The following is a 12,556-nucleotide window of genomic DNA, read 5'->3' on the forward strand; positions in this document are numbered from 1 at the left end:
GGTCCAGGTGGGAGTGACCGGCCCTGCTCTGCCATCGGTGCTGAGGCACCAGCTACCCAACCTGCGGGCCCACCCTGGGGGGCCAAGCTTCTCTCCAAAGGGGTCGGCTGTTCTCCCGTGTCTCCAAGGAGAGATGGTCTCGCTGCTCTCCTTGCCAGGGCGATGCACAGCCATCTCTGATCAAAGCATAGCTATGCTCAGCCTGCCTTTAAAAGCAGCCCTGCTCTGAGTGGCTCTGCTGAAATTTCCCTCTTGCGCTGGCCCTGCTTGTGGCTCGGTGGCGCCTGGGTAAGAGCCTGGCAGCCACGCTCGGCGGAGGGCAAGGCATCATCTCCGGCAGGAGAGGGCTCGGAGGGGCCTGGGGTGAGCTCCTGTGCAGCTGGTATGGGCACGCGCCTGGTGCTYGGGTGCCAGGGCCTCATGGGCACCATGCGAGTGTCTCATTGGATGTCCTGGCCACTGGCCACAAATTCCACCCTGCTGTTGTCTGCTCCGAGCTAAACAGCTTGCAAGGGTGTTTTTTAAAATTCATTATTTATTTATTAGCTTGGTTTCCTAAGGAAACGGGAAAGTTTTGAGATTGCAGCTTCTGCTCCAAAGGACATTTGTGTTCCTGAAAGCAGGCAGCCGGATCAAAGGAAAAGGGCTGTGTTAGATCCTCCCTTCCCCAGATGGGAGGTGGCCATGTGCACAACCTCTGTTAAACATCAGAGAATCCACCTGTGACTGCTCATCCTCCACGTGTGGGTTTGTAGGAAACCAGGTTTTSTTGTTCCATTGCTGTTGTAATAGCTTTCCATTTTTGGAATAAACTGCCCGGCGTTGATGTAAAGGCGCAAGGGGTAGTGGCTCTGGAGACCAGCAGGTCCTKCTCTGGGAGGTGCTGGGTGCATGTGCCTGCTGGCAGGGCTGAGGTGTTCCTGTCCCTTGCAGCAGCTAGCGGGACTGTGGGCACCCTTCAGGGCCAGAGTTTGTCTCCATGTGCACCCTGGTAACGTACTGTTAATTAGGAAAAACTGTCCCCAGGAGCAATGTTTGTCCATAAAGCATTTTGCTCTTACAGAGAATGTCTTGGTCTCCGGGGGGGGGGGGAAGGGGGAGGGAGTGTGCGTGTGCAGAGGGAAGAGGCAGAAATGCCTCCAGATTATGGTATTATGTAAATATATCAAATGGATCATTCCATATAAAAAAGAAAGTAGGAAATCAATGTAGTTGAGAAGCCCTGGGGACTGCATTCCTGACAAACCTTCATTCCTCTTCTGGAGGCGATTTTGAGCTGAAACATTCTGCAGCTTCTCCAAGATTTTATTCCTTAGAAACCTTGTTTCCGTTGACTCTTCTCGTGTGTGTGGGCCTGCTGCTGTACGGCAGGGAGCTCAGGCGCCAGCTGGGGGTTGGCTTCACCTGTAGGTTGGCTAAAGCCTACCTTGGCCTGGCTGGTCTCTGATCTCCATGCATCTTCCTCTTTGACTGGTCACAGCAGCCCAAGTGTCTTGTCCAGACACTTACCTACCTCCTACCACTCACCAGATGAGCTGAGACCCGCTTGTTTTTGGGGTCCCATCCCCTGCAGCTGAACCGGGTTCATTTTCTGCTGAAGGAGAGTTTCTACCTCCTGAGCTTTGAAAGCAAGAAATTTTAAGCTGGTTTGAGAAGATATGTTTGAACATGCATTTTTTTTTAATCTTAAATCAACTCTCATGTTTCAGCAGCAGAACTCCATTCAGTTCCTTGGCCAGTCCCACATGCCAGAGCGAGCATGGAAATGGCCTTGGTGAGGGGTGAATGGGGACCTCATGTGAGTTGCTCTGCGCTTTGCGTTGGAAGTGGTGGGGTTTGTGGCTGCTTCAGAGGGGCTTTCCAGCAGAGCAGAGTGATGTCCTGCTCCAGGCACCCTATGAGCAGGGCCTTCTCCTAGGAGTAATGGAGAGGTACAGTTTCTTCCTGACTGCTGCCGAGCAGAGCACTGACTTTCAAGCTTTCTGTGGGCTCATTTCACCGCAGCTGGTTTCTCTTGTATGCTGCAGGTGTGCACATGTCAGGATGAACCTTTGGGTTGCACACGTCTTAACCTCTTTCAAAACTAGCTGCTTCGAGCTCATGTTGAAATCCATGTCTCAGTCTGAGAGAAGATTGCGCATTTCCTTCCTTTTTGTGTCAGCGACAACTGATTTATTTGCAGACTGCACAGCAACTGATTCATATGGAAGAAAGTTTTATGTGCTGGGTCAGCAAAGCTAGTTCCCCAAAGAGCCCACGTGGTGAATCAGATGCTCTGCCGCTCACTCAGGGAGTAGAGAGCATTTCCACAGGAGCTCCTGCAGCCAGCCGGTGAACTGGTGGCACCAGAGTGTTGGAGATCCTGGAGTAGGACAGAAGATGCTCCTGACCCCTTCGAGCCTAGGATGAAATTGGAGAGGGCAACAGGTTATAGTGTGATAGCACCTGGGAAGGCTTGTAAGAGCTGGTGGGACCATGAGCAGGGGTCCTGGGAAGTCACCTTTAGCAGGCTCTTCATGGCATGCTGGCTGCAGAGGCTCCTTCAGCATCTCTCATCCACAGGGTGACCATGGAAAGGAAGAAGGAAAAGCCAAGGCTGGAGTGATGCAAGTTATTTTGGGGAAGAGCCTTTAGCAAATGCCTGAGCGGGGTCACTTCTGTTAAGATCAAGTTTGAAATGGGGAAACATCTGTGCAGAGTCAGTCTCAGAATCTGCTGAAGAAGCCAGCTCGCAGCATTGGGCAATGTGCCTCCTGCATGCTGATGACATTTTGGATCTCTCTCGTGCCCCTCTCCGCAAAGCAAAGCTCCCCTCTGCCGCCCCCCGAGCCAGCTGCAGTTCAGGCCAGTGCTCGTCCTGGGGCTGCTGGCGTTGGCCGCAGCTCTTTGGCCCTATCGAGTTTAGTTAGTTTTTTCCGGGAAGAGCCTTTAAACTTGACAGTTCCCTCCTCTCTGCCCCCTTTKAAAGTTCATTTTCAAGTACTCCAGCAAATAAATAAATCATAGCAAATTAGTTTTGCATGTTGCAATTGCATGCAACACGCAGCACTGATTGAGCAAGGAGGAAGAGTCAGTTCTCAGATGGGAGCTGACCAGGAGCGTTAGCTCACCAGTTGGCCTGCCTGGGCTGCCGGTGGCGGTGGTAGCTGTGGTATCCTGGGCTGTTTTTCTATTAAATCAGTTCCCTGTTCATGCAGTGCCAGGGGACAGCCCTCCTGCTTCCCTCACCAGCTGTCTAGGATGGGAATAATCCCTGGGGGTGCAGCTGGGCTGGGGCACCCAGAGYCATGGACGTCTGTCCGGGGTGTTTCAGAGAGGAGCTGACTGCAGCATGTCTTTCCCGGCACCCCGTCTCCCACTGGGAGAGCAGGGAGGAAGAGGCTGCCGCGTTCACCACTTTCCTCCCACAAAGCGATGTGGCAGGAGTGAATGGGAAGAGGTTTCTGCAAGTTAACGTTCGGCGTTAAAAATAGACCTTTGCTAAATTAGCTTCCACTGAAAGTTCAGGAGGAAATCCAGGTTTAGCTGAGGCTACAAGAAAGAGCTGAAAATAATAATAATAAAAACTGATTCCTGCGAAGGAGAGGGAGGGAGGGAGAGTGAGCAGGGAGAAAAGGAGCAATTTGAAAAACAAAAGCCTTTGAGGAGTGTAATGCTTTCCAGCTGCAAAAATACAGCCTGGGAGAAGAGCAAGTGCTTGCGTCACCTCCAGCTCCTGGGTTGTGCTGTGCCCTGCTGCGCTCCAGCCAGGCCAGGTTCCCACCTGGGCATGGCTGGGGGCTGCAGGAACATCCAATTGTGGGATGGTTGCTTTGCCCAAGTGTTGGCTGGGCAGGGGGGGTTGTGCCAGGCTGTGGTTTGTTTGACGCCTTTGCTCCACTCCAGGTCTGCTGGCCATCAGTCGCTGGGTAGTCTCCTGCTGCAGAGGATACCTGGTGCCAGGAGGGGCATTCCCAYCCCCTGGGATGGGTGAGGGCCACAAACACTGCGTGGAAGAAGCTGTGGGCCCTCACAAATGAAYGATGTGAAATCTGTGATTTGTCTTTGGCTGTTTCCCTTCTGATTTTTATTTGGCCTTTCAATAGCACGTTTGTGAGCTTCCTCCCAGCTGGAGGAGCTGGAAGCTTCCTGCAGTGCAGCTGGAAGCCGTCAGGGGGGAGGCAGGAGTCCCATGACCCTGGGAGCCGAGGTTTTGGAGGAGAATAGAGTCCAGGAAGAGAATGAGAGTGCYGGTAAGAGAGCACCCGATGTGTTGGCCGCTTCCAGCCAGACTCGGGGAGGAAAGTGGCGAGGAAGAGTAAGCCTGCTCTTGGGAGGAGCTGCACTGCCATCCCAAACCATCCTGCAAACCAAAACGGGTTAAAAACACCAGAGAGAGAGGTAGAGGAGGGGAGTCTGCTGCAGGCAGGTGTCCTGCAGCCAGGAGAGCCGTGTCCCGGCTTTGTGCTCTTGTCCTGCAGGGCGCTTTTGCTGCGCTCCCTGCCTGCTTTTCCATCCTGTCTTGGATCGCTGTACTGGTCCTGTGACTCTGACTCAGAGCTGCGCAGGTTCCAGCCAAGATCTGATTTTTTTGGGAATTTTTGTAAATCCCTTTGGTAAAGTGTTTTTCACCCAGACATGGCTCCGTGTGCACATTTCCCTCCTACCCTCTCCTCTTGTCAGATATTAATGAATCAGGGCTGGGGGTGGCAGAGGAAGGGGTGTTGGATGGGATCGGCTGTCTTAGTCACAAGCGGGATGGATGTGGGGAAGAGACGATAGCGTGGTGGGACGGCGTGGAGCCGAGCTGCGGAGGAAGGCGGCCCTTCCAGAGAGCGTGACTCAATGTAACTGAGATTTTAAAAGCAGAGCGTGGCCCTCACCAGCTGCTAGTCCACCCGCACCAGGCACTGGGCAGGGACATATGTCTCTGTGAGTGTTGTCTCCCTTAGCCCTGTGCTGCCTGGGTAGTGCTCTGGTTCTCAAGCTGGGCCTTGGGGATGCGGAAGGAGCRGTTGGCAATTGCCTTGAATATCCCCAGGGCAGCTTGCAAAGGGTGGGACGGTTGCCCTGTCCCAGGCAGAGAGTGAAACGCCTGGTACTGGGTGCTGTGCCACTGTCTCCTGGTGGCAGTCCCAACCGTGAGGTTTGCGACCAAGCAGAGCAGCCAGGATGTGGGCTTGCGGACCGTGCCATCCACACAGATGGATGAGCCCCTCTTCCACAGGCTGCTTGTGCTGGCACTGGAGACAGGCAGGACTTTCCCCAACGTGCTCATAGACCCGAACACCTGTCCTCCAGTGCTGAAGTCATGAAACAGCCCCCTCCCACTGGCAGAGGTCCCTGCATCCGGCATGCTGCTCCTGCCCCTTGTTTGTTGCCTTTGGGGCATGGTGATTTTCAAAGGTTGGGGAACCTACTGCAGAGACTGTCCTTAAATTGCTTTTTCCAGTGAAACGGAGGGGCATGTTGATGCCTTTATGAAGAGACCTTTGCAGTGACTCCAGCTGCACTGGGCGTGAGCCCTGCGGATACTCACTAGCCAGGACGAGCAGGCATGTCTTGTCACCCTTCTTTGTCTAGGGCAGCCTTTTTAAGAGGTTTCTGCTTGGCCTGACAATTTCTGTTGTTGGTCTGCATGCGGATGGATACCCAGCAGCCAGTGAGGGAGAGGTACCGGGAACCCTGGCTTGCTGCCACTCTCATGTTTTACCCGGCAAGACTACCCCCTGCAGAGCTGGGATTGCAAACAGCAGTCCTGACTTGTGCCCCGACCCGAGCCGTGCTGCTCTTGCCTGTTAGGCAGTGTGCTCTCTGCAGGCCTTTAGCGTAGCTGGTTTGGTGCTAATTCCTTGGCTCTGGAGRTTTCCACTTGTTTTTTATGAGGGATAAATCATGTTGGGCGATAGCTGTGAGACAGCGCCAGCCTCGCCTTTCCGGAGGGGAGGGGATAGAGTTAGTCATCGACTTGCAGCCCGAGGCCCCTGGGACATAGACAGCAAGACCTTTCTGTCCCCAAGACAATGGGCTTGACCCAAAATGCTTGATCGAGTGAGTGAGATAGCCTAGATAGCTGGGGGACTGAGACTCAGGGGGGGAGGCACCTGCAAAATCGTTGGATTTTTGTGAGTTAGGTGTTCATCACAAGCTGGGCAGTGCTTTGTGGTGCTAAAGTGCAGAAGGTCGCAATAAAGTCAGGCTGAGTCCTGCAAGCAGTAGGAGTTTGGGATGTTGCAAAAAGTCCTGGCTTGATTCATCCATCGGCTCCCTATGTGCTCCTGAGCCTCTGTGCTGGTTAATAATTCAGTGGCGTCTGGCCCTGCTCCCCGAGGCTGTCTGAGTCCTAATGTCCTCAGGGTGTGGGTGGAGGCCTGCTGCTCCCTCGCTCTGATCTCGTGGGTGGGGAGGGGGAGCTGCGAYGTGGAGCACGAGCCTGCTTACCAGCAAGGCATTTGGGTGCACTGAGCTTATCTGACTTAACGGGCTTTCACTGGTTTAATTAAATACTCAAATGCTGCATGTCAGAAGCTGTCTTGCCCCTGCCTCTGGACTTGGGGTGTCCTTGTGGCCCAGTAGCTGCACTGCTCAGCTCTCCGCGAGCTGCCTTTGGCCTTCTCCCTCCTTCAGTGCCTGCAGCTGAGAGTCCTCTGCGCCCTGGCTGTGTTTCTGCCACCTTCCTTGCCCGGCTGCCTCCGACATCTCTGATAACGCTCTGTTGCTCGCTGCAGTGCCGGCTGGGCGATGAGGGGTCCTGTCTGCCATGGAGAGACCCAGGGTGGAGGGAAAGGAGTGGGTGGGTTGCCATCACCATCCAGTGCTTCTAGGTGAAGCAGACCCTTCCCCGGCAAGGCAGGGCAGCAGCCTGGGTTTGTAGTGCCACGCTGGTAGCAATGAGCCCAAAGGCTCAATGAGTTCTGGCTGTGCCACAGCTATGCAGGGTGACCAGGGCTCGGCTGCTTCTCTGTGCTCTGACACAGTCCCTCGAATGCTGAAGATTGCAGTTTCTCCATGGTGTGCAGTTCCCCACTTCCCAAGCACATTTGTGTTTGAGATGACCTGGCGAGTCAGGAAGCGCTGAGAAACCCAGGACATTCATCTCATGTAGGCATGGGTCTGCCTGCCTGCCGTAGCTCCTGGTGGAGGGCTATCTGGCTCTCTCCCCAGCTAACCTCTCTTTGTCCCCCTTCTCCCATGGCCTAGATGTGGAGCAGATGGCTRTTGACTGGCTCACAGGCAACTTCTACTTTGTTGATGACATCGATGACAGGATTTTCGTCTGCAACAAGAATGGAGTCACCTGCGTCACTCTGCTGGACTTGGAGCTGTATAACCCCAAAGGAATAGCGCTGGACCCAGCCATGGGGTAAGGGTGCTGCTGGTGGCAGTGAGAGGGCTTGGCATTGCTACCTGAGCCTGCACCATCACTATGGACTGGTGGAGCAAGCAGGAGGAACCAGGTTCTGGGCTGTCAAGTGAGGAGCGGCAGAATCCAAACCTGGGTCATCTGACTGTCCTGGGTGACAGCAGATGTGTTGCCCTTACGTCTGCTGCTGGCAGAGTTTCACGCTCCTTGTGTTCACTTTTCGGAAGTTTCTCTGCGGAGAAGCAGCTTCCCCATGCTGCCCACCTAGGGCAGTGGATTTTCTAGTCCGTAGGAATGCCCCTGACGGAGAGGACCTGCTGAGCAGATTAATGACAAGTTGCCACTTTCACCTTTTGGCTGAGTGATTAGAGCTTCCTAATGGCTTTCAGGAGCCAAGACGTGTCAGATCCTTGCCTGGGTTGCACAGATCCCCTTGTGTCTATTTATCCTGGGTGCTGTGGGCAGATAATGCCACTCGTGCAGCTGCCCTTTGCAAAATTTCTTGTGTGAGGAAGCTGTGATGCTGAATCATCTGTGTGGCTCTGGGTGTGCGTGGCAGCTGCTGAAAATCGGGAGCTGGACTGAGTGAAGCTGCCTGGGGCAGAAAACACAATGGTGTGTGAAATAGCACCAGGTGCTTTGTGCACTCCCAGTCATGGGGTACACGTGTGTGTGAGGAATCCAGCTGCCCAGGGGAGTCTATCAGCATGTTCGTGTGGCTGTGTGTAGCCCAGCAGCATTGATTGTCCATGCCCGGATGATGAGAGCTGATGTCATTCAGTAGAAAAGATAAAGAATTTTTTATAAATAAATAATACCACATAGCAGACTGGACACAGGCTCTCTGGCCTCTCACCAAGCAGACAGTCACGTTAATCGCTGTAGGTGATTGAGTTTATGCGTTGTTGGCTGCTTGTGCTCTGCCACTGAGACGCAGCAGGATGATGTGGCTGCTGGTCATCATCTGAGCATGTTTCACAGGCATCACACTGGGGCTGCCCCAAGGAGCTCACCAGGCAGCTGGCGAGGATCAGTGTGCTGCACTGCTCCTTGCCCAGGAAGTGCTGGAGCTGAAGCGGTCACCGGCGCTTGTGACACCTGCCTAGATGGGTCCATTTGGGTTTGAACATGTCAGTTGGTGAAGGACTTTGGACCTCTTCCTGTAACACTAGCAAATCTTGGTCCAGGCTTTTGTTTGCACATCCCTTGCCTTGGTCTACATCTCTGCTGGGGTCTGTGCAACTTGTTCAAGCTCCCCTTGGTGCCAGGCCAGGCAGCCCCGCGCCAAGGGCACCAGCAGCCCTGAGCGCAGCTGGGCCATGTCAGAGCTGAAGCAGCCTTGGGGAYGCAGCTGTGAGTGGCTCTGCAGAGCTGGCCACAGCTGGGGGACCCAGCCACCCACCTGCCCCAGGCTAGGGAACCCGCCGTCCCTGTGACCTCAGTTTTAAGTCCAGCCAGCAGCAACTGATAAGTGCAGTGAACAGTGATCTTACTGAGTCAGCACTTTGCTTGCAGCCGCGCGATGAGCGTTCCTGCTTCCTCTGAGCCAGGGCAGCGGCTCGTAAATGTTTCTGTACGTGTATGTGCATGCTGGAGCACTCCAGCACCTCCATGTGTGTATGAATGCAAAGGTGCAGGTCCAGATGGCCTGTGTGCTTATGCAGGCATGCTTCTGCCCATGGATGAGTATGAGTCTGTGCATGATTCGATGAGCATGGGAGCGTGTGTGTATATGCAAGCCTGTAGCTGAAAGCCTGTGTGCATGATTTGTACGTGGGTGCGTGTATGTATGTGTGTGTGTGATCCCAGTCGTGTTCTCCCTGTTCCCCTCAGTCTGGTTCCAATGTGACATCCAGGCTCTGAGCTCCTGTGTTTGCCCTTCTCTCACAGCAAAGTGTTCTTCACGGACTATGGGCAGATCCCTAAGGTGGAGCGCTGTGACATGGATGGGCAAAACCGCACCAAGCTAGTGGATAGCAAGATTGTCTTCCCCCATGGCATCACCTTGGACTTGGTGAATCGGCTCGTGTACTGGGCTGATGCATACCTGGACTATATTGAGGTTGTGGACTATGAAGGCAAGAACAGACATACCATCATCCAGGGCATCCTGGTGAGTGGGGCCCAGAGGGGAGGTCAGGCCAGGGAAGACCTTGATGGCAGAGTGTCCTGGAGACCAATCTGAGCTTGGCCTGCTGAGGGGCAGTTTTTGACAAACTTTGCCTTGCTGATCCAGCAAAGAATGCCATTTGCTGAGYTCTGATGGGTCCTGCAATACCTGTCTGCCAAGTTAATGCCTTGCCTTAAGGGAAGGGAGGGAGGAGAGCCACAGGGCAGGAAGCAGCAGCTTTGTACTGGAGCTGAGGTTCCCATGTCTCCTCCTAAATTCCTCATGGCCGTCTGCCTGGTGCCTTCCAGATTGAACACCTCTATGGGCTCACTGTCTTCGAGAACTATCTCTATGCCACCAACTCTGACAACGCAAATGCCCAGCAGAAAACCAGCGTCATCCGGGTCAACCGTTTCAACAGCACTGAGTACCAAGTGGTGACAAGGGTGGACAAGGGAGGAGCATTGCATATCTACCACCAGCGGCGACAGCCCACAGGTGGGAGCCCTTGGCATGGTTCCTGGCATTTGCCTGTCAGGGGATTGCATGTCTTGCACTGTGCTGTTTCTGCAGGCAGAGCTCCCCCTCCACCCCCTCAGCCATGGCTGTCCTTTGCCTCAGGGCTTTGCCTGTCCAAAGGACCAGGAGCAAAGAATCAGCAAAAACTGCAGTGCAAAAGCAGCCCAGCCAGTTGTGACGCATGGAACCCTCATCCGTGTTGCTGAGGAGCAACCATTCTGCCTGAGAGGCCCTCGGGGCTCTGAGCTGGTTGCAGACAGCTCTTCCCCTTTGCTGTGCACCCAGGGACTCTGTGCCCAACCCCCTTGACGGCGCTAGTCTGAGGTGTGCTGAATTCTGGCTGTGCGGCACTGAGCTGCTGCCAGTCCGTTGTTTTGCAGCCCCCTGATTGCCCTGGTTTGTGTCCTCACAGGTGAGAGAGGGGAGCAAGCAGGGTACCAAATGCCAGAAGGGCATGCTAGAAAGCATCAGGGACCAGGGAGCTCAAAATTTGGCTGCACAGAGCTTCCTGGGGAAAAGAGGAGTCCACTGCCAAGTTCGCCATGCTCCATAGCAATTCCCTGAGCTGACTTCTCACTGTCAGCCCTCCCTGTCAAGGGAATTTGCATGTGATTCCTCTTCTCTAGGCAGCTGCGCCAGGGCTGATGTTTTAATGGGTTGCCACACACCCAGGAGTGCACCCCCYTTCTCTTACCCCTTGCTATCTCCCTGTCTCTTTTTGCAAGATAAAAATGACAGCTGTCCCTGAGGGCCATGTGGCCTGCACGATATGATTGATGGATTATGTCTCACTAAGGAGAGCAAAAGGAAAGCTGAGCAGATGCGTCAGCTTGAAATATTAATGGCTCCCTTTTAAGGTGCCTGCTCTTTCTGTCCCCACTGCTAGCTCATCCATCCTTTGACTGGGGCTTTTCGATCCTGGAAGCCAGTGGGATTTCAGAAGAGTTACAAGGCCTCAGTGCTACATGTGCTGTGTCCCATCCCTGCCCTGTGTCCCTCCCCATTTTGTTTGCTCCACACCCCCAGCACCTTCCTTGAAGTTAATCAATTTGCATAATTTAAATCCTCTTAGTCTGTTTGGCATTTTCCAGAATACAAAACTAATCAGGAGGTTTCTGAGTGGGGAAAGAGCRTGATTAAGAAGAGTGGCAGGGCCAGGCACTCACTGCCTCCCTGTGCTGTGCTGGGAGTGTTGCAGGGTAGGGTCGTGCTGCACGGCCACAGCCCGAGGACATGGTATTCCCGAGGGGCGGCACAACAGGACAAAGGCAGTGTGGTAGGGCCCAGGAGTTGCAGCAGTGCGCTGTAATGCAGAAGACCTGGTTTCTGCTCCTGGCTCTGCCAATGAATGGTCTTGGGTTTTGGGCAGGTGCTTTCCAATCTCTGCACTAGTCTGTCCTGTGCAATACTTGGCTCCTTGCTGCTGGCCCCTGGAAGGGGGAAGGGAGCATGTCAGCCCTGGGAATGGCAACTCCAGCCAGTGGAAATAGCAGCCCTGCAAATTTCCCCGGTGTCTCTGCAGTTCCAGGCTAGTGCCTCTGCCAGCTCATGTTTTCTGACAGGCTTGTAGCACCAGTTGGGAAAGCCACCTTTGTGTGGCATTGATTGCCCCCAGATTCAGTAAAATACACCCCTGAATCCATTTCTACCGTGTTGTTCTAGTGCGGAGCCATGCCTGTGAACCAGATCAGTTCGGCAAACCAGGAGGCTGCTCCGACATCTGCCTCCTTGGGAACAGCCACAAGACCCGTACCTGCCGCTGCAGGTCTGGATTCAGCCTGGGCAGTGATGGGAAGTCATGCAAAAGTGAGTCGCATCCCTCACTGGAGCACTACAGGGGGGTCAGCAGTCATCCCAGCTTGGTTCAAGGGAGGGAGCATGAGCAGGGTGGGCATTGCACACATGTCAAAGGATGGGGAATATACCAGGTCCAGGGCAGGCAGGGTTTCTGAATTCCTTCTCTCCTGGTTGTAAACAACCCTTTCCCTCCTGCCTTAAGCTGTGGGCTGCTTCCTAGGATCTGCAGTCTTTGTAAGTAGCATATGGGGGACAGATTGCTGCCTCCTCTTGTCCTTTCTGCTGCCACTGCAGCCCGGTGAAAGCCAGGTGGGATTGTAAGTGTGAGGCACTGCGCACCTTCCACACAGGCATAGGTCTGTTATGGACCCTCTGCTGCTCTGACCCAGCTGGTGGTGATGGCTCTCCCCTTCTCTCTGCAGAGCCAGAACATGAGTTGTTCCTGGTGTATGGGAAGGGACGTCCCGGCATCATCCGTGGGATGGACATGGGGGCTAAGGTGCCCGATGAGCACATGATCCCTATTGAGAACCTCATGAACCCCCGAGCACTGGACTTCCATGCAGAGACYGGCTTCATCTACTTTGCTGACACCACCAGTTACCTCATTGGGCGCCAGAAGATCGATGGCACGGAGCGCGAGACCATCCTGAAAGATGGTATGTGACTGAGGGTCCGGGCTGGTTTCTTGTCAGCATGGTCAGGCCCTGGGAGCCAGGAGCAGTTGCTATTAGCRTATTTCCTCATGTAACGGCTACAACTGTGTTCTCTCCCTTGCGTATTTGATC

General features: G+C 54.2%; 1 protein-coding gene across 1 annotated transcript in view; it reads left to right on the forward strand.

Annotated features, from left to right (window-relative positions):
• Positions 1-12,556, forward strand: part of LRP1 (LDL receptor related protein 1) — an 82,721-nt gene that overhangs the window by 27,213 nt on the left and 42,952 nt on the right. Inside the window, exons 8-12 of the mRNA XM_085316197.1 lie at positions 7,180-7,342; positions 9,233-9,455; positions 9,761-9,950; positions 11,634-11,777; positions 12,191-12,427. Of these exons, the coding sequence (XP_085172323.1) occupies positions 7,180-7,342; positions 9,233-9,455; positions 9,761-9,950; positions 11,634-11,777; positions 12,191-12,427 (957 nt within the window). The remainder of the gene's footprint in view (positions 1-7,179; positions 7,343-9,232; positions 9,456-9,760; positions 9,951-11,633; positions 11,778-12,190; positions 12,428-12,556) is intronic.

The sequence above is a fragment of the Rhea americana genome, unplaced genomic scaffold (assembly GCF_003343005.1).
Source record: "Rhea americana isolate MKP2758 unplaced genomic scaffold, rheAme1 scaffold_457, whole genome shotgun sequence".
Taxonomy (NCBI): Eukaryota; Metazoa; Chordata; class Aves; order Rheiformes; family Rheidae; genus Rhea; species Rhea americana.